Raw genomic sequence first — 19,949 nt, 5'->3', positions numbered from 1 at the left:
GTTACATGCCAAATTTGTTGCTCTGGACCTGAGTCCACAAAAGACCATAAGGAAACAGTGTAAACAGTCTTCACTCCTTTGGTTTGAAACTATAAACACCTACTGAAAATACAGAAACAGTGATAATATTTTTATTACTTCCCACTGGAATTTATCATCACAAGTTTTGCTCATCATTCAATAAAAAAAAAAATTCAAATCCCTTCACCTGAAGCTCCTGTAAAACTTTCCACCTTGCAGAGGTGTGGCATGGGGTTTTTTTAAAGCCGCACTTCCAGAGCGAACGGAAAACTCCCAGTCCCTTCACAAAGCATGTCAGACCAGCTCACTCTCACTCCATGGTGTATAAAGTACAGCAGAATCAGCACTATACTTCAGTCATGTCGGTAAGAAGCAAATACTTCTGCAAATACTAACCAACCTTAAAAAACTCTTCCAGCTGTTTGCTGTTATAGAGAGCAGGGATATTGGCAGAAAACTGCAAGAGATCTTCAGCACATTGCCTTCTTTCTTCAATCACAGTTTCATCAAATCGCCCTGGAACAGAGACATAGATTAACAGTTTTAGAAATAACTACACATTTATTTTGCAATGATGACTGCAACAAAAGAAAACAAACGAGACAAAAGCAACCTTCTGGAGACAATGCCCTGAGTCTATGAAAGTTACTCCAACGCTTCAGGAGAACATAGCAAATCTTCAAACTTTCTATTCTCAATTGTCCCTAGAGTCCCGTCTTCTGCAATCCACTCGGATGATGAAAGCTGGCAGCTACGACAAGAATCCTTCGCCCTCTTATCGTAAGAATATGTGAGGCAACACTCTTGATTAGCCAAGAGACACTAACGGATGTCCAGTGTTATCTGACAATAAATGATACATGCACAATTTGACAATATGCCAGTCAGTGTCAGCCTTGATTATGGCCCAAATCCTGTAAGGAGCTGAGCAATCTTCACGTATTCTCAAGAACAATGCACAATATGAGCGGGAAGTAAACAAAGTATTGCTAAAAGCCCCCAAACAGATCTTCAATTCCAAGGTGCCATTTATGGAGGAGACAAAGTGTAGGGGAGATGGTGAAGCCCTGCTACCAGGCACTGAAGCTTTCCTCTGAAGTAGCTCCATGCAGACAGGGTCTCATCTCCTTCTGGATTCAAGAGGTAAACAGAGCTGGGAAGCAGCTCATTTACTAAAATGTATGAATCTTCCTTTTTCTCTACCCAGCACCCAAAACATTCCAATTAGAAAAAACATACTTAAAAAACAATCCCACAGTTCACCTGAAGAGATTTGCTTCTCAGGAGAAAACCCTTGGATTGCTACCTTAAATTCACATCCTTCACAATTGCATGCAACTTATTTTAGCTTTTTATATCAACATCACTTTGTTGTTGAAATAGTTACAAGTTTACAAAAGAAAAAGGGCAGAGGTTAACAGTAATAATTGGAGGAGAATAGAACAGTTATGGCAACAGCTATACAGAGGGGAAAAAAGGACTGGGAAGACAAGTTCAAGAAACAGTACTGCTATAACAGCATGACCAGAAAAATAAGAACCACCTGTGACAGCTCTGTGGCATTAACCTTTGAAGAGGACAAAAGAAACATTGAATACAAAAGCAAAATTCATTTATACTTAGAGCAAGCAAAAAAATAATCCCAGAAGAAAGTATCAAAGCAGGATTCTTTCCAGAAATTCTTCAAGTAAATAGCTCCTGCCCATGCGGTATTAGAAAAAAAGAAAATAAAACTAAAAAGACACACACATACTCACAAGATCACAAACAAAGCTTTTGGGGCTTATTTTTCCCATGAAAGAAAAGAAAAGACATCATTGGGCTAATTTTCAGCTGGACTGGTTCCGTGCCTTGCTCACCCTGCCGTTTCAGCTGTACAAACAGGAGCAGCTGTACAAAAGAGTGAGCAACAAGCAAGCAGAAAGAAGGCAAAAGCAATGCTACCACGGTGAGCGATAACATTGAAATCAGGTCCTATTAAACTGCTCCCCAAACTTCCTAAGTCTTCAGAGCAACACTGGGGGTGCATTAGGGCTCTTGGTTCATTCCATGCAAAATTGGACATCATGGAAAGAAAACAACTTCCCTCAGCAAAGCACAGCAGCATGGGTCAACTAAATGAATCCACAAATTCACACAAATGCTGTTACAATGCAGTAGAAAATCAATTGTGAAGAAGTAAACACCGAACAATACGAGAAACAGAAAACTTTTGCTAGAAAGAAATTCTGTAGGATATTTTTCCTTGTTTCTCAAGAATCTCTCCGTTTCATTTCACTAAACACAATAAAAACTAATTTTCCTTATCCATATCTTCTCAGTATTTCCATTGGGCACCAGAGAAAAGACATCAGGACCAGCCCTGCCAGGCTGACCAGTGTGCATTCACTGACTGCCAGGCTGCTGTAAACCTCACAGGTATGAGCTGAGCCTGCCTGGCCCTCAGCAGCACCAAAACACATGCTCTCTTCTTACCCAGCTGCCATTTCACAGACTCTGCAGAAGTGTAATTACATTTGCAACCACCTCCACTCCCAAATTTAGCTGATATTAGCCAGATCAGTAAGGGGTTCGACTTTCTAAAGGCACAATTATACATGCCTTAGTTTCTCAGGAAGCTGAGCAAAAAAAAAAAAATAAAAAAATACATGTTTGAACAGAGCTGTTGAAACATTAGTCACTGTTGCATTTTCCAGCCCATTAGCATCATGATACACTATCAGGAAAACTGCTTCTAGAACTAGAGGGCTTTAGGGGAAGGAAAAACATTATTCAGTACTGGTTCAGTTCACACACCTCCTGGCATCTTGCTGGCAGTTTAATTCCCAGGCAGCCCTGCCTAACTCCTTCCTCCTTTTCCTTTTTTCATACTTCCAAGCAATGTTGTATTGCTCAACACTTTCATTATCACTTTTCCCAAGGAAATGCTCAAAGGTGCTTACACAGCCAGCTGACTCTTCAAACATTTCTATCAGGATGTCATTCTGCATCTAAATCAACACTATTTCTGCTAGTCTTTACAATCCTCATACACAAATTTCATTATAGGGATCACATCTGATTTTTTTAAGAAATGTCAACTCCAGCTTTAGCACCTAATACAGTTGCTACTCCTCCAGCAATGATCCATTCAAAATTTCCTATTTACATAAAAACCAAATGTAAATTCCTGTAAAAAGAATCCACAACTAATTTTGTGGTGCAGACCTGAACTAAACACCCAGCAAACTGTGTGTTCATGTTTCAGTTAGTTTCTCACAAGACTTCCTACTGTATACAACACCAAATTCAAAAATATGCTACTTCATTCAGTGCCTTCAAATACAAAGGGCATCCTTATGTGAGCTTTATAATGAAAATAATCTTTCTGACTCACTGCTAGCAAGTTATCAATATCTGGGGGCGTTTTGTTTCTTTTTTGGTGGGTAGGGGGGTGTAATAATTTTTATACTAGAGTACATTTCTGCAGTTGCTAGATACAACACAGGCAGATTTACCCATATTTTGGTAAAATGCCATGTGTGGTCAACATATGGAAATACTTACAAGTGTCCAACAACAACAACAAAATAATTTGAAAGTACTGAAGAAAATTATGTTGTTGCATATTAGGAGAGGACATTAATCATATCCCAGATATAGGTATCATAATTTTAGCAGCTGGATAGGTTAGGGCATCTTAGATTTCCATGATCAAGTTCACTGAGGTTTTCCTATAAAACAAGAGGAAATTGCTCAAGTGAAGCACAGAGGAAGTCACATGATTTCTTTTTCCCATCCATAGCAAGTTTTCTGCAGCTCTACTGCAACAGCATTAAAATACACACACTCTGTGGCAAGTCTTTAGTTGCACAAAATATGGAAGCACAGCATGACACATTTGTTTTTGAGTACATCTCAGTTCTCCACACTATCTCCTGAAACTCTGAATGAACTGAACTGGAGAGTCTCCTCAGGTTTAACACTTCTACTACAACTAAGTTCAATTGTGAGAACCACCATTGCCCATTTTGCAAACTGCACTCTGTTTAAACAATAAGTACATACATGATTTAAAGCACAGGTATGCAAAAAAAAAAAAAACAATAACAACAAAACCAAAAACCCCACCTGTTGACTGCAAATCCACTCACAAGTTTAATTAGAAACTAGTCTAAAAGCTGCAACGATTGTAACATCACCACAGGGAAGCAACACGGCAGAAATGGTCCCTCAAAGCAGCAAGGAAACAGAAGATCTTGAGGGAGACTGGCCTTGCAGGTCATCACTAACAGAATGAAACTGAAAACAAGTTTGTCAAAACCTTGTTATCTACTAAGACTGATTTTTTTCCTCTAGTACAAAAAAAAAATTGGTATTTTTATTTTAAATAAAAACAAATCATATGGCAGTTACCATGTGTAGAATTGCAATGGAAAGATACACAGTAAAAGTTTATGTTGTAAATACAAAAATAATTCTTAAATTGGAGATTCAGTAGGGCTGCTCCTTTCAGCTATGTATCAATCATTTAAAATTTGCTTTTACATTACCTCCACTTTTCTGTATTCTTCTGTGTCTCAGTTTCATTTAAATTAATTTAATTAATTTAAAATAATTTAAATTAATTTCATTAGTGGGGTTTGGTTTAGTTTATTTTTCATTTCAAAGAACTTTTTTAATAAATAACTGCATCGAATGTTTCTGTGGATTTCCTTCTCTCACACTGTACATTTCAATCACTTTTGTTCACTAAATACAATAGAAGGATGTTTTTCAGAAGGGATTTCACTCAATTCTTCCCTTGCTTACATAGCTAATGTAAAAAGTTAATTTGCATTTATAGCAATTCTAAATTATGTAAGATATTAGACACCTATATTCTCTTCCACCCTGATTTTCTTTTATCCCTCTTTTCTTCCCTATGAATAGCTATCATATCTTCTACCTGAACTTAAATCATGCTTTGGAAATAGTAGCTTTTTTAAATAATTTGTCCAGTGAGAACTCTATAAATCAGATTTAAAATCATCTCAGAATGAAATTAGTACTACATGCTTTAGTTAAGCATTATTGCCCATGCTCTCACACAGCACCAAAACTTCCAAAGCACTTCCAGCTTCATAAACACGCAAAAATAAAATTACATAAAACTTGGGTACAATTTGGCTGATGTGAAATACAATTTAAGTCAGGCATTTCAACCAGCTCTGTGCAGAGAACCACAAAATCCGCATCAGAATTCAGCTTCATACATGCAGGCCAATAAATATGAAACGTGCTGGATGCTAAAACATACCAATCTGAGACACACAGAAAATTTGTGAAAATAGTCTCTTGATGACTGTCCCACACTGCTAAAAAATACCACACAAAGAAAACCTACAAAAATCAGCACTAGATATGCACCAAAAAACACCAAATACTGTCTGGGTGCTAAAATGTACACAACACATCCAAACCATGCAAAACATGTATGGCAATAAACACAAAAAACAGACACAACACATGGAAACTGCAAATACACATAAAGTATGCACTACAGGTGTGAAAAAAAAGCCAAATAAGCTCAACACTAAAAATGCTAAAAATATTGGGAGAAAAAAAAAAAAAAAAAGGATGTGGTAGCTAGATGTAAAAGGGAAAAAAAAAAAGGTAAATCCATGCTGAAGTGTGCTGTATGCTTAAAAAGCCACTGAAACATATTTGAAACACATGGCAATGGAAAGCAACACTGCAGAAATGCCTAAGAAACAAAAAACACTTTTTTAAAAGTGCAATAAGCTTAGCCAAAAAAACCAAAACAAACACATCAGAAATTCATTCCAAAAGATGCCAAACATGTTGGACACCCAAAATACCACTGCAGTAATGCCAAACATCCTGGAACAACACTGTAAGAACCAAAACCCACACCAAAAAACACATAGAAAACCCAGACCAGAAACAAGAGTATATGGCAGATGCACTTTAAAAAATGCCACCAATCCTGACACTAAACCCCATACAAGATGCATAGAGAAACCATAAACACAATCTGAATGCTGATTAAAAAAACAAAACAAAACAACCACCAAGCTAAACCAACTTGTAAGCATCATTAAAAGGCTTTAATAACCCCAAAATACCCTAGGCTCTGATAAGCCTGCCCCAAAAAAACCTTCAGAAACTTAAATCCTTGCCAAAAAAGCACAGGAAAAAGAAAAAAAAAAAAAAAAAGAGGACCTTGTAGACACATGCTAAAAAAAAAAAAATCACAAAAATGTTCAAAGATTAAGAACCATTAAAATGCTCAATGGTAAATTGCACATGGCAAATTTATGCTTAAAAGGCCCAGCAAATATACTGGATAACTAATAAAATCCCACTGGATAACTCAAAATAACACACTGAAAAATTACACTGTGCATGTATGCAAAAGAAAACCACTAAAGAAATCCTGGACAGAAATAACACCATAGCCATGCCCTAGGGACCAAAACCACATCTAAAAACAGTCCAAATCCACACTGGAAACCTTGCCAAGAAAGAGAACACATGCCAAAAATCATTGAACATGCTGGACACTAAACATCATGCAAGGTTCATACAAAAACAACACAGGCTGGATGTTTATGAAAAAAGTAACCCCAAATCAACTTGTAAACTCCATGGAAATGCCTTAGTAACCCCAAAAACACCTGACAAAGCAACAAGTTCAACAAAAATGCCTTAGAAGCCAAAAATCCTGACAAAAACCACAACAAAAATACAATGTGGTAGATTCATCCCAATAAAACACTAAACACATTGGATACTTAAATGTTAAAATTCCCAATAATTCTCTCTGGTAGATGCGCACAAAGAAAATCCAAACTTATGTTGGACTCTCAAAAAAAAAAACTATGAAAAAACAGCTCCCAAAACCCAACAAACTAAAAAGCACCACTAAAACCATTCCAGAGAGTTAGAAATACCTCTGAAACACTTACAAAGCACACAGTAGGTATGTGCCAAAAAAAAGGTAAAACATGCTGGACTCACCAAAACATGCTAAAACCTGCTTAACAACCTGCAGTATATGCATGAAAAAGAAAAAACTACACCTAAGAAATGCTGGATCCAGCAAAATAATCCCACATAAAAATGCTGCAGCAATGCTTTAGGAACCAAATATGTTGCCAAAAGAGCAAAGAATTCACACCAAAAACCTTGCCAAATAGGTGAGTAGATGGTAGATGTTTAACCAAAGAATACCCAACATGCTAGATGCTCACAGCTATGCAAAAAAAAAAAAAAAAAAAAAAAAACCAAAGAGAAAAAAAAACACCAACACTATAAACACCACAGACTGGGTGCTTAAAAAAGCAAAATACACTTAAACAACTAGTAAGTACCACAGAAATGCCTTAGTAACCCCAAAAGCACTTTAGAAACCAAAATGCTCATCCTAAACCAAACCAAATGCACATGACAGATGCAAGTAAACAAATGTCAAACACTTGCTGGGCACTTTAAAAAAACAGCTTCAAAATTCTTGGGAAAAAGGCTCAAAAAGAAGTGGCAAATGCACACAAAAAGCAACAGACAGCAATGCCTGAGAAATATCTCAGGAACAGTCTGAGGAGATGCATGCAAAAAAGATGCCAAACATGCTGAACACACTAAAAATTGTTGAAAACACCTAAAAATCCAGTGGATACCGTGTAACATATTTACACAAAAAAGAGCACAATTTGTGCTGAACCCAAAGAACACACTAGAAAATAAAAACTGATTTTATAAACACAACAATTGCTAAAAAGGTGTGGTAGGTGGAATTCTATACAGTCACACTGCTTACTGGAAGTCTACCTATAGTGCATTCATAAGGACATATACATCAGAATGAAGTTGACTTAAAAGAGCTAATTCCATTGTGTCACTTGTTTCTCCTGCAGAATCACAATTCTCTTGCTTTAGTGAAATACATAAAACTGATTTCAAAAGCCTAGCTAGATAAAACTGACAATTGTAATCAAATTCCTATATTTTTTTTCTGTAACAACCATTTAATACATTAATACAGCTCATCACTAAAAATCAGCTCATATGTAAAATATCTTGTTTGCTCTTCAAGTGCTGTTCACAAAGCTAATATAGACTTTATGCTCCTGAAAACAGGGAATGTATGTTGTAAAGATACAGAACATAAACATCAATAAATATCTCAGCTAGTATGTCTAACATGAAGGTGAGGACATAAACTCTTATACATTACAAAAAAAATATAAAGCATCATGTTATGATACCAGCACACCTACAAGATGAGTAGTAAAAGCACAATGAAAATTTTCCATCCAGATACAAAACAAAATGTATTTATAGATACTGAGTTATCAAAGAATTTCAGCAGGTCAGGAGGAAATTATGCTTACCAAACACTATTGCTTTGGCAAAAGGAGGAAAGAGCTCTGTGTGTCTGCATAGGTTTTTATGAATTTGCCAAAGATCTTTGTGCAGTTTCTTAAAGTCACTGTATCTCTTCCAAACGACTATCTGAAGCAGAGAAACCAGAGAGAAGTATTAGTGGGGTTCATTGTTCATATTACATCACACCAGAAATCCACTGGCTTAATCACATCAGACTACTAATTCCAGCAAATTTGTTTAATAAAAATATACAATCTGAAATGCCAACTGTAACAAGCATTTAAAAATTATTGTTACCTACTCTCAACCCGCATTTTGGCTAATGCTACAGTGCATAGAAATAAATTCAGTAAAAGCTAGAAGGAGGGTAAAGGCAGCACTGCTTCAGTCACTCTGAGATCCAGACCTACACAGGGAGCCACTAAGAGAGGAAAAAATGCTGAACAGAGTCTTACAAAATCCAACATTCAACAGCATAGTGTGCCTGGTGCAGCTGCAGGTGTGAGGGAAAGACACAACAGCAAAAGAGAAAACCAGGGAAGAGAAATCAATACAAGCAAGGGAATTTTAGGTACATTAAGCACCCAGAACTACAAAACAGCTCCTACATTGTGTGTGCAAAGTGTTGACCACATGTAAATGCATGCCCCCATCTTAAATGTTTTTCTGTAATAACACCAAAAAAACCAAAGAGTATTTTCCTTTTATAATCTAGACAAAACCTCTATTTTAGGAATATAAATACATCATTGGCTCATTATAGCAGCTATTCCTGATCTATCCTTTCCAAAAAGTAGTCATCTCACAGTCAGGTATCTACCTTATCCTCTTCCATCCCATTCTTTCCATTCAAAAAAGGAGAACCCAGTAGGAAAATCAAACCAATGAAAGAAGTCAACAATAAAATTTACACTTGACTGCTACTGGATTTGTTATCAGGATGAAAAGATATTAATAAAGATTTTTTTATATCCTGACCTCATTTTTGGTCAGACTTACTAAGCCATCACAATAAACCTCAACACTAATGTAAAGTGATTAAAGTAGAACAGAAGGGAAAAATACAAGGGGAGAGAGTGCATGCATTCAGCAGTTAATTCCACAGTTGCACCAGTTAAATGTCTCAATTAACTTAATATAGCTAACCACAGCTTTAAATGTTCCACATATTTCTGAATGATTTACCAGGTTGCCTTCTCATGAGCAATCATAATTGAAAAAGTTTAATTTATTTCAAGCAAACCAGATTTAGAGCTAAGCAAAAGGTTTCAATTTAGAGCATTTTTGTGTTTTTGTTTTTTGGTTTTTTTTAATACTGCAATCAGAGGCCTTCTAAATTTCAACATATTCAAGTTCTACCTACAGAACAATGCAGACATAAGGTAAGAGGATTGTTAATAGTGGATATGCAAAGCTTTAGTGTGGCAACACTCTACCCACCTTACAAATTTAGCTATAATGGGACCAGCAGTCCTATTCAGACTCCCTTATTGGCACACATTTTCATGACTTAATTACAGCTGGTACTCACTGAAGTGTAACACACAAGTGAGGAATCTCAAGTTTGCTATTAGAAATTATCATTTTTCAAAGCTATACTTGTACCTAATCTAATAGCCAGAGAGTGGATGATTAGCACTTCTTGATCTGTGTGCGTATAGAACACAAAATTGCTCAAGATGGTGAATTCTTTAAACATTAAGTTACTGCATTGTCAGTACTTGGAAACAACGTGAAAAGCTGCCAGAAAATAAGAGCATGAGATTTCATTCCACTAAAAAAGCATAATTTTTCATTGCTACAAGTGATCACTCAATAGTCAAGAGGAAAAAAATAAATATCCCTAAGTAACTTGCATACCAAAAGCAATCAAGGTTATCCTAAAACCTTTCAGAAGGCTCATGGAAAACATGCCTTTTCATGCATGTGGCCCAGCAAAGTTAGCAAAGTTCCCATTCTAACATCCTCATTAGAAATTTGATTTGGAGGAAGGACACACTGTACTTTGAGGCCCAATGGAGCACAGCAAGTATATAATAAAACATATGTCGGACTTGTAATGCAATAAGGTGTTTGTCGTGGCGAGAGCCAGTAGATCTCTATTAACTCAGGCAACTCATCTGTTCCACAATGAATAAGCCTTTTTCCTAAATGAAAAGGAAAAGAACCCACAGGACTACCCTAGATGCAATTGTCTTACACACCACATTGCCCCTATCAGTCCCCAGAAGCAAGGACATTAAAGTTAGGCCTTTCTGTGTCTACTATCCCCACACAAAACATCATGTTGATTTCCTTCATTTTTTCCAGAGAGAAGCCCTTAAAATGTTCTCTTCCTTCCTGCCTCAACAACCCAACATCCCAGCTGGGATTACACTGAATTCTAGCTGTCTGCAATGGGAGAGGTGCTGTAGTAAAGACTTGTATCCCAAAGGGCAGCCAAAAGACATGACAGAAAACTGGCAAGTGGAGTTGAGGTCACAGCACACAGCCTTATAAGCAGCTGAACATATGTAAGGAATGTACTAACATCACAGCAGTGGCATTAAGAGACACCTGCAGGAGAAGACAGGCAAATGGTCCTACACAGATGTGGGAAGCGGGTTGCACAAGACAGATCCTAAAGCAATGGTGTGGTTGTGTGCACAAAATTTCCCCCTGAATTCCTCATTGAGAATTCTGGAAAACTGAGGTAAATTTATTTTCAGTGGGAACAGGTTAGGGACATATCCTTTTTCTTTCAAAGGCTGCCCACAGTTCTTTTTTTACTGTAAGAAGCCACGTAACAGAAAAGCTCTCAACGTATGAGGGTGTCTGACTACAATTCTCCCTTATGGCAACTAGCATCTAGGATACTCCTTGTAATAACCAACTATTTTCAGATAATGCTTATAAAAGAATCACCCCACACCTAGCATGCTATCACATGCAGAAGAATTAATATGGTACAATTCCAGGTGGAAAAGGGCAACTATCAAGAAGTTAATCTCATATTTATGTCCTCCTATTGTCTAGAGCATATAAAACTCTGCATGGGTAACCTACAGTCACAAATCAAAGAAACAACTTTGAAACTAAAAAATAGTTTGCTGTTGTGTCAAAACTACTTAACACATATTCATGCAATACTCTAGCTGAAAGACACTTACAATATATTTTTCTGAAGGGACTCATCAACAGCTCTTATAAAGTGCTTTTCCTCACAAATGAAGATTAAGGTAATGGCAGAATGTGCTCATGGATAGGTTCAATTCAGGAGTCTCCCTGGAAAAGGTGAACATCAAGCTACAAACTACAGTAATGCAGCTCTAAACTAGATTTGTGATCATCTCTGATTCTGACAGGTTATCTTAACGTCCTAGAGATTAAAAAAAAAAATATGCAAAAAGCACAAATGCTCATGCTTGCCTGATTATCAAGATTTCAGATGCAGTAAAGGGGTTTTAGATGTATCAGTCAATTCTCACCTCTGCAAAGCCACTAATCAGTAACTCATGTTTGACCACACAGAGATGCAATGAATTCAGTTATGAGCTCTTCTTTCATCAACTATGCAGGTTCTCCTCAACTGTAGTAAGAGACTGCACCAGAAACTGAACATATGCACGTGTAACATGATGTCTGAAAAGCCATAAGATTGCGCTATTGAGGGAAGATTTTGCAGGTACATAGTATATTAGTAACCATGTCAAGTCATTAGTCCAGAAAAAAAATCAAAGGGCGGGGAAAGGTTTCTTACTTAAAAAGAAAAAAATCTACAACACACACACACGTGGTGTACTTTTCTCTCTCAATAAATGACTCCTGTGACAGACTTTTGAGGTATTCAAGAGGCACAAGAATAGAGCAGACCCTTATTCACAGATTCTTCAGAAGAGGCAAAGAATAAGCAATTTTAAAGTTTTGTCGAAGTATATCACTGGAAAATACTAAAGGAGCCTCAGAGAGACAGGCATAATATAGATGACTTAGAGTCTAATCTCTCTCAACAACTCCTAGACTCCTCCATTCTCCCTCTTCACTAACAGACAGTAATGGTGTAGGCTTTTCAGTGAAGTGTTGGTTAAAGAGGAAAAGAGTACCTACAGCTGAGACCTAAGACTTGAATTGTGGACTGATCTCTAATTTTACCAGTAGGAGTTAAGTAACCATCAATTTGCCAATTCCAGCCCCGAGAAAAGAGCTCGTAAAGTTATCAAAGCAGTTTTGTCATCAAAAGACACTTTACTCCCTAAGACTTTATTTCAAGTCACCATTCATCACTGAGGGATGAAATGCATCATGTTACACTAGCTACTGTTTTTAACTATGAAAGTTAAAGACAAATGGAAACATATGAAAATTGTTAGCTCAATTACAATGACAAAACACACAGAAACTACTAAATTACATCAAAGATGCTTCAAAAGGCATAGTGAGATACATAAAGACACTTGCACAAGTTTAAACTGTTACCTCCTGGACATCCTCAGGATTTTTTCTTGAAACGATCTGAAAAGCAAAACAAAAATGACACTACGTAAGTCCTTGGATTTTCAGTTTGGAAGTTAAAGATTAATAAAATGATTTGTTGCTCAAGAGAAAAATCTGGAAAAAGGGAAACAGATGCATGGTCCTGTGCACTCAGAAAGTTTTAATTTAGTTTTAGAGAAGTCTAATACCCAAAGACAACACAGTGAAGGATTTCAGCAGCAGTCAGTTGTGATCACACATAAAGACAGACGTACATTCTAGGCAGAATGGCACAAAAGGCATCTCTCAAAACAAAGCTACATAGAACACATCTCCTATCAACTTTCCAGTCTCTTCCTATTAATTCATATTAGGGCCACATTAGTCCCAATAAGAAGAGCTCACTAAGGCTACTTGGCTTAATATAAGCTGCAAACAACCTCACTGAGAATATGAAGATTTGTATTTAGTAAGACAGTATTTCCAGTTTACTTACAATCACCAGAGTGCAGACACATCTGACTATCCTTGCGTATTTGTTTCTCCTTAAAATCTCTTGTCCTAATTAATTATAAATGACTTTGTCCAGGGGAAAAATGCAGTGAAAATCAGGCTTGGCTGCACACCATAATGAAGCCAGTATTTCGTCAAGATTTTTTTTTTTCTTTAAATACATATTGATCACAAAAGCCTTTGTTATCCAAGTTTTGTACTGGTCTTATAAACAGCAGAAAGAGCATATCCCCACAAACACACAAACCAAACAGATACATCTTTAATTCATAACTGCAATTACCTTGTGCAAGTCAGTATATCCTTCATCGTAAGAGCCAAAGCTGTTTAACAAAATAATTAGTCTATTGTTACCTAAAGCAAAATAGGGCATTCTTAATCCAACTGGGGCTGTCCTCAGCGACACACCCCAGAATAATTGATGCCCTGAAGAGGTGATGCGTGTAAGGAAGCGCAGGGAGCCCACGGTACTTTGCACCCCAGAGACTCGCACACCATCCCGCTGTACCGCAAGCACCACGCAGCTGTTGCTCTGAGATGGAAGCCACCGAATCCACACTTTCCTCTTGCTAAGTGACAATAGCATATCTCTTACATTTCCCACAAACTTATCTCTCTTCCTCCCTTCATTTTGCAAGAATCCTTGCCAAAGCCTCACAGATTTTATATCATCCGTTTACTACAACCCAGCCACTCATCTCTCACACATTTTGGAGGAGACTAGATGGAAAAGAGAAGTGTTTTCTTCTCTAGCAATCTCCCAAAAGACCTGAAACATTTTCCTTCACAGCTCTGTGTTCTTTCTCTCACCTTGCACACCAAAGTCCTCTTCTTCCAGCGTAGTCTACATTGGTAAAACCTTTCTCAACTTTTCCTCACTCTTGAGTAATCTAACATTTGGCAACTTCACCAAATGTTAACCTTGGTGGCTGTTGCTCTTTCATTCACTACCAGGCAGTTTATAAGTACAATTTGTGAAATAACTCTAACCTCCTTTTCTAATAGCTGGCATACTTGATGCAAGGAGTCTGTAGAGCTGGGGGAAGAAAATATCACAGGCATGGCTACGCATCACAGAGAACACCAAAGGGCAGACACCAACTGCTTTGCTTTGCAGTTCACCTTTAGTTAAAGCCTTGCAACAGTTTTGGCAGCTAGGTAAGTTACCAGATGGGCAGAAGGAGACACAGAGAGATGAGTAATTACCCAGCCAGTTAGTAAGAATCTGGAATAAAACCCAGAGGCCCTGTTCCACACTTGTTCTTATGTTACACCACCTTCTATACCTCCCAGCCATGCCAACTTGAAGTCAGTATGTAATAATTTATGTGCTGTCCTACTTTGTTCTTCGTATCCTTTTCTGAAGGTCAATCTCAGAAGAGGTTTGCCCTTTCCATCCAACCTATAGTCAACCTACTGACCTGGCAAAGATGATCCCAACCCCCTAAACTTTCCATGTACTTTTTTTAATCCTTCCAACAAGGACCAGTGCAGTCAGTTCCTTCTGCAAAACTGTAACATGAGCAACTTTAACCTATTTTCAAAAATATCATTAGGATACCCACCAATGAGCTAAGTAATGTGCAATTACTGCACTAGACTTTGAAAACAGAGATCCTACAAGGATCCTCAACATCGAGAAAAGTGTCTCCGATTATACCATTCTTCATCTGACCTGCAGATGTCCAACATAACTCATTGGAATTTTAATTATCATTAACAATTTTAATCTTCCAAATTCTCTAAACTTTTATTAGTGGCCTATATTTTCATGTATCGTTAAAGAACACTCCTCATATCACAACTTGCTTAGATCTGTTTCTCAGTATTTGGAAATGGGTATTAAAAAGCCAATATTCATTTAATCTTGTCTGAATTTACAATTATGTTACAGCTTACAAGTAAATAAAATACATATTCTCTGCTATACAAACAAAACTTTTAAGAAGAAAGCTGCAATAATGATGTCAGACCCCCTCTTAGCACTCAGAAAAGGCTGCATGGGTAGCAGTCTCTTGGGTCTCAGATGCCTTGGGACAGATATTTATGACACACTAAACAAGTGCTTTCTTATCCATGATTATTTATCCACATTACATTGAAACATGAATTTCCTTTATTTCACAAAGGATTCACTCACGTACTGCACTAAAGAACCACAGATCTCCACTAACACATACTGACTACCCTAGATCTCAGCCAGAATGATATTCAACACAGCAGGAAGGTCCACCTCACTTTTTTCCTGGCGGTCCCCCAAAGTTGCTGAGCTGATGCTCAGCAAATACAGCTGGAGTGCTGTGATATCAACCATGGAGCCAGATCACTGCAGGAGCAGGAGGGAGGAATAGGAGGAAAAAAACAGAAAGGGTACCTGATATGTACACTGAATCCTTTTAAAATCATTGTATTCAATTCCCAAATCCTCACTTCAAGTACTACACAACAGATTACCAGAGCCTCGCTGAAACAAAAGTTATTTATATTTCTGCATTTGTGAGTCCAAAGCATCCTCTGCTGCAAAAAAAATGGAACTAATTTTTCACTTTGAAAAATTGATTTGAATTTGATTTTAGCTATCAAAACATTGTAAAGAACTAATGATCTCTGGTTAGGTCAGTTGAATTTGGACAGCTCATAGACTGATCAGCTCCTTGCCCTGTGCTAAATCAAGCACATCACCTAATTCTACACTGCCTAGTTTGAAAAGGCATCAGAGCACCCACAGCTTATGGGACAAAGAATGACATCCCAGCCAGTTAGCCACACCTTGATTTTAAAAAATTCTACAGAAACATCAGAGAGAAATTTAACTGGCTTTAGCCAATAAGAACAAAGCACCAAAGCAAAATAAGTAGTAGTAGTAGTCTTGACTCATTCCTATTAGTCCTTATTTCACTGATACAGCTTTTTAGTATCCACACACACTTGGGCCATCTGGAACAACTGCAGAAAGATGTGACGGCACTGTTTTCCCCTCTGCATCTATTTCAGGAAAGGCTTTTTAAATTGCAGCACCATAGGAAAAAGCAACTCTTTTTTTCCTCTTCACAAATACTAAGTTATACTGGACTAAAAAGAACGGTTTAAACATATTTGTCCCCTATTTGTGTTTGGTGAACTTGGAGAGAGAGAGAGAGAAGAGAGCAAGAGAGAGAGAGAGAGAGAGAGAGAGAGAGAGAGAGAGAGAGAGAGAGAGAGAGAGAGAGAGAGAGAGAGAGATGACCAAAAAAATTTTTTTTTAATTTTTAATTTTACAAGTCATACACTCTTATCATAGGCTAGCAATCTCACATTACAATCTCTATACATATACAGAATGCTGTATTCTTTGAATTAAGAGGGTACTTATAAGCATACGTTTATCATCACAGGCAGGATGTCTACAGCTGCAGTAACTACGAGATCACGGGTCATTTAAAGACACTCTGTCTCTCTGTGACACTTTCTGATGCTTTCAATATACCCCACCACACCTGTAAGCTAAACTGCCACTCCTCCTGAACCTATCTCCACATATTTACTTACTCGCTTTCCTTTTTTGGTTTAATAGGAAAGTAGAAAAGAAAGCAAGGAATTTCCCTAGCAGAACAGACGGAGCTTTCATCAGCACCGCAGCAGCTCTCCCAACATCTGCAGCAGCTTTCCTGCTTCTCGTGCTAGGCCTGACTGACCCAGAGGGCTCTACACCCTGGCTGGCTCCTCCTGGGCAGGCTCAGCCTCCGTGTGCGGCTCAGGCAGCTCCGCGCTGCCGGCGGGGGCGTGCAGAGCCCCCGCACCCCGCTCCCTGCCGGCTCCTCCCGAGCGCGCTGCGCTGCGAGGCTGCCAGGAACGCTGGGCAATCCCGCTGCAACGAGATCTGGGGCGGAAGAACGGGAGGAAAAGAGAAGGAGCTGTTTGTTTTTAAGCTACTTCATCGCCCTGCAACGCACAGCCAGGAAATTGAGAGTTAATAGCTGAGCGGGTCTGAGGCCATTACAACGCTGCGAGGCTACAAGTTGCAGGAGGCGACCGGGGCTCGGCTCGGGAGAGGCCGCCGTGTTCCACCGACCCACCCTCCCTTCCTCCACTCCCACCCGTGCCCCTCACAGGGGTTTCCACGTCGCGGCCGAGCGCGGCAGCCGCGGGCGCTGTTCCGCACCCAGCGGCGGCTTCACAGCCCGAATGCGGGGCGGGCCGGGCGCGGGGAGCCGCGGGGGCGAGGGGCTGGGCGGCGGCCGCCGACTCACCCGCGCCGTGACCTTGTAGACGGTGTGGCCGCGGGGGTGGCGGCGCGGCTCCGTCACGGTGTAGAAGCGGGCCAGGTCGGCGCCGCGCTCCCGCGGGCTCAGCATCCTGCTGCTGCCCCCGCCGCGCCGCCCGCCCGCCCGGCACAGGCGGAAGCGGCGCCCGGGAACGCCCCGCCCCGCCCGGGCGGTGCCGGGGGCCCGGCCCGGGGAGCCCCGCCCGCCGCGGGATGCTCGGATGCGCGGGGCCCCGGCTGGCGATCGCTCCCCGAGGAGGAAGGTCCGCGCCGCAGGGATGAGGCCGAGGTGTCGCGGCCCAGACGTGGCAGGCACAGCCCCACGGCGGCGGCGGCGCAGCCCCGTGCCAGGTGTTCTGCAAGGGCACGGCCGAGGGGAATTTACACTTGGCGGGGGCTGACCGCCGAGCCCCCCGCTCACACAAGCACCCGTGGCCTCTGTAGATCCGTGATGAGCCCCTGGTGCGCCGCTTCCAGCGTCTGCCGTGGGCTATTTTAAGCTATGCTGCCCTAAATCCATAGGCCTGTAACGCAGAAATGACTCACGGATTTTAAAGAGGAATGCTGCCAGAAAGGCAAGTTTGATGGTTATCGAGTCACCATGTTTTGTGTGTTGCGTCCCCTCCGGGTTCTTTAAGCTGCTCCTGGACTGCTCTCTGCGGATGGGCTCCCGTGCGTGCACAGGTCTGCAGAACACTTTGGTCTTAGGAAACCCTCCAGGATTTGAGGGGCATTGCTTCAGTTCCAAGGAGCATGACTCTGTGCCACAGGACCTCGTCGTTTTGTAACATCGCTTTTGATTTCTTGTCTGTAGTGGAGCTTGTACCAATGTAGAACTCACACCTTAGATTATATAAACTGTTTCTTTTTTTTTTTTTTTAAATCACAGTAGTTTCATTCATTTAATTGCGGATGTTTAAAAAAAACAGCTTTTCCTTACCAGGTTATTAATATCTCTGTTCTCATGCAGGTTTTTGACATAAAGTATTTAATATAAATACTTAATCGTGTGTCTTTGTGAAAGATGAGAGTCTTGTACTGAACTTCATAGTAAGCAAGTGCCTTTCCTTTGAGGAACATTTTCTTAAGGAAGAGGGAAGAAAGAGGGCATTGATTGTTAGCAGCTCACTTCTCACTCTCACTTATCTTCTGAGGGGGGAAGACCATGTCCTTAACATCTTGTGCTGCTACATATAACTTCATGGAAGTTCTATAAATTATCAAAAGTTTGCAAATTCAAGTACTTGGGGGAGAGAGTGAATAACTAAAGAGACAAACACATCAGGCTTAGGAAATTCACACAGCTGAAAACAGAAAGAAGCAGTGAGAGTATTCATTTGAAATTTTCCCAGCCCCTGCACATTTCTAGGCATCTGCTGCTAACCACGTTTAGAAAGCAGGAAACTGAGCTCAGTGGACCATTGATCTGAGCTACAGTGGCTGTTCTTATGTGCAGCATAATCAATCAAAGCATCCCTCAGTGACTCAGTCGCCTCCATTCACTAGGGAGTTTCAAAAGCTCAAATGACTCATAAAATAATTTGGCTTCTACTTACAAATCAGAATTTGGAGATACCTAATTCTGCAGAATATCTTTTCACATGGTATAGCCAACACAAAATAGTAATCAGACAGAAATAAAAAAATCCACAGTTAAGTGTTACTGGCTTATTAAGACTTCACTAGGTCAAGGCAAGAAAAGCTAGTAACACTGAGATGAGAAACAATTTGCATCATATTTATAGGTTAGTCTTTTTCTTCTGTTTTGTCTATTACACAACTTCCATGTTTTTTTAGCGCATCTTCATTTTTATTAAAACCCAAAGCTCCTGTGATTTCTTTTTTTTTTTTTTCCCAGCATCACTACTGAGTTTATTACTATGTAGAAACATTTGAAGTGACAGATCAATTTGTATGTCCCTGTGCCGGTCAAAATACAGAAAATAACTGCATGTTAGGTGTAGATTCTGCTCCTAGAAACAACAGCAGTTGTTGTTGCTATAGTTCTGGGTTACTGTCTTCTGTCCTAGAAGTACATTTTAAAAATAAGTATACAAAAATTCAGAAAAGAACAAACCACCAAAACAAGATGGTCTTGAAAATGCAGTTGGGAGATCCTTTACTACACATGTGTTATGTGGCTACTAGTTTCACTCCCATATGGTGAAGAAACTAACAGAAAATGGGTGGGTATTTTTACCTTTCACCAGTAACTTGTGTCCAAGAAATGGAAAATCCAAACTGGACCTGACACGTTGCCTAACTAGCATGCTCGTCACTGCATTATTTCATTTTTCCTACCACTCCTGGGAAAACTTCAAATGTTATTTAAAGTCACTTTTATGACAGA

At 39.5% G+C, this 19,949-nt stretch overlaps 1 protein-coding gene across 1 annotated transcript in view; it reads right to left on the bottom strand.

Annotated features, from left to right (window-relative positions):
• RPS6KC1 (ribosomal protein S6 kinase C1) overlaps positions 1 to 17,735 on the bottom strand; it is an 85,799-nt gene extending 68,064 nt beyond the window's left edge. The window contains exons 1-4 of the mRNA XM_058836044.1: positions 17,586 to 17,735; positions 12,847 to 12,882; positions 8,397 to 8,517; positions 422 to 537 (exon numbers count right to left, since the gene is read on the bottom strand). Coding sequence (XP_058692027.1) covers positions 422 to 537; positions 8,397 to 8,517; positions 12,847 to 12,882; positions 17,586 to 17,690 — 378 coding nt within the window. The 5' untranslated portion in view covers positions 17,691 to 17,735. The remainder of the gene's footprint in view (positions 1 to 421; positions 538 to 8,396; positions 8,518 to 12,846; positions 12,883 to 17,585) is intronic.
• Between the last annotated feature and the right edge of the window lie 2,214 nt (positions 17,736 to 19,949).

The sequence above is a fragment of the Poecile atricapillus genome, chromosome 3 (genome assembly GCF_030490865.1).
Source record: "Poecile atricapillus isolate bPoeAtr1 chromosome 3, bPoeAtr1.hap1, whole genome shotgun sequence".
Taxonomy (NCBI): domain Eukaryota; kingdom Metazoa; phylum Chordata; class Aves; order Passeriformes; family Paridae; genus Poecile; species Poecile atricapillus.
This window is presented reverse-complemented; position numbering and strand designations above follow the sequence as displayed.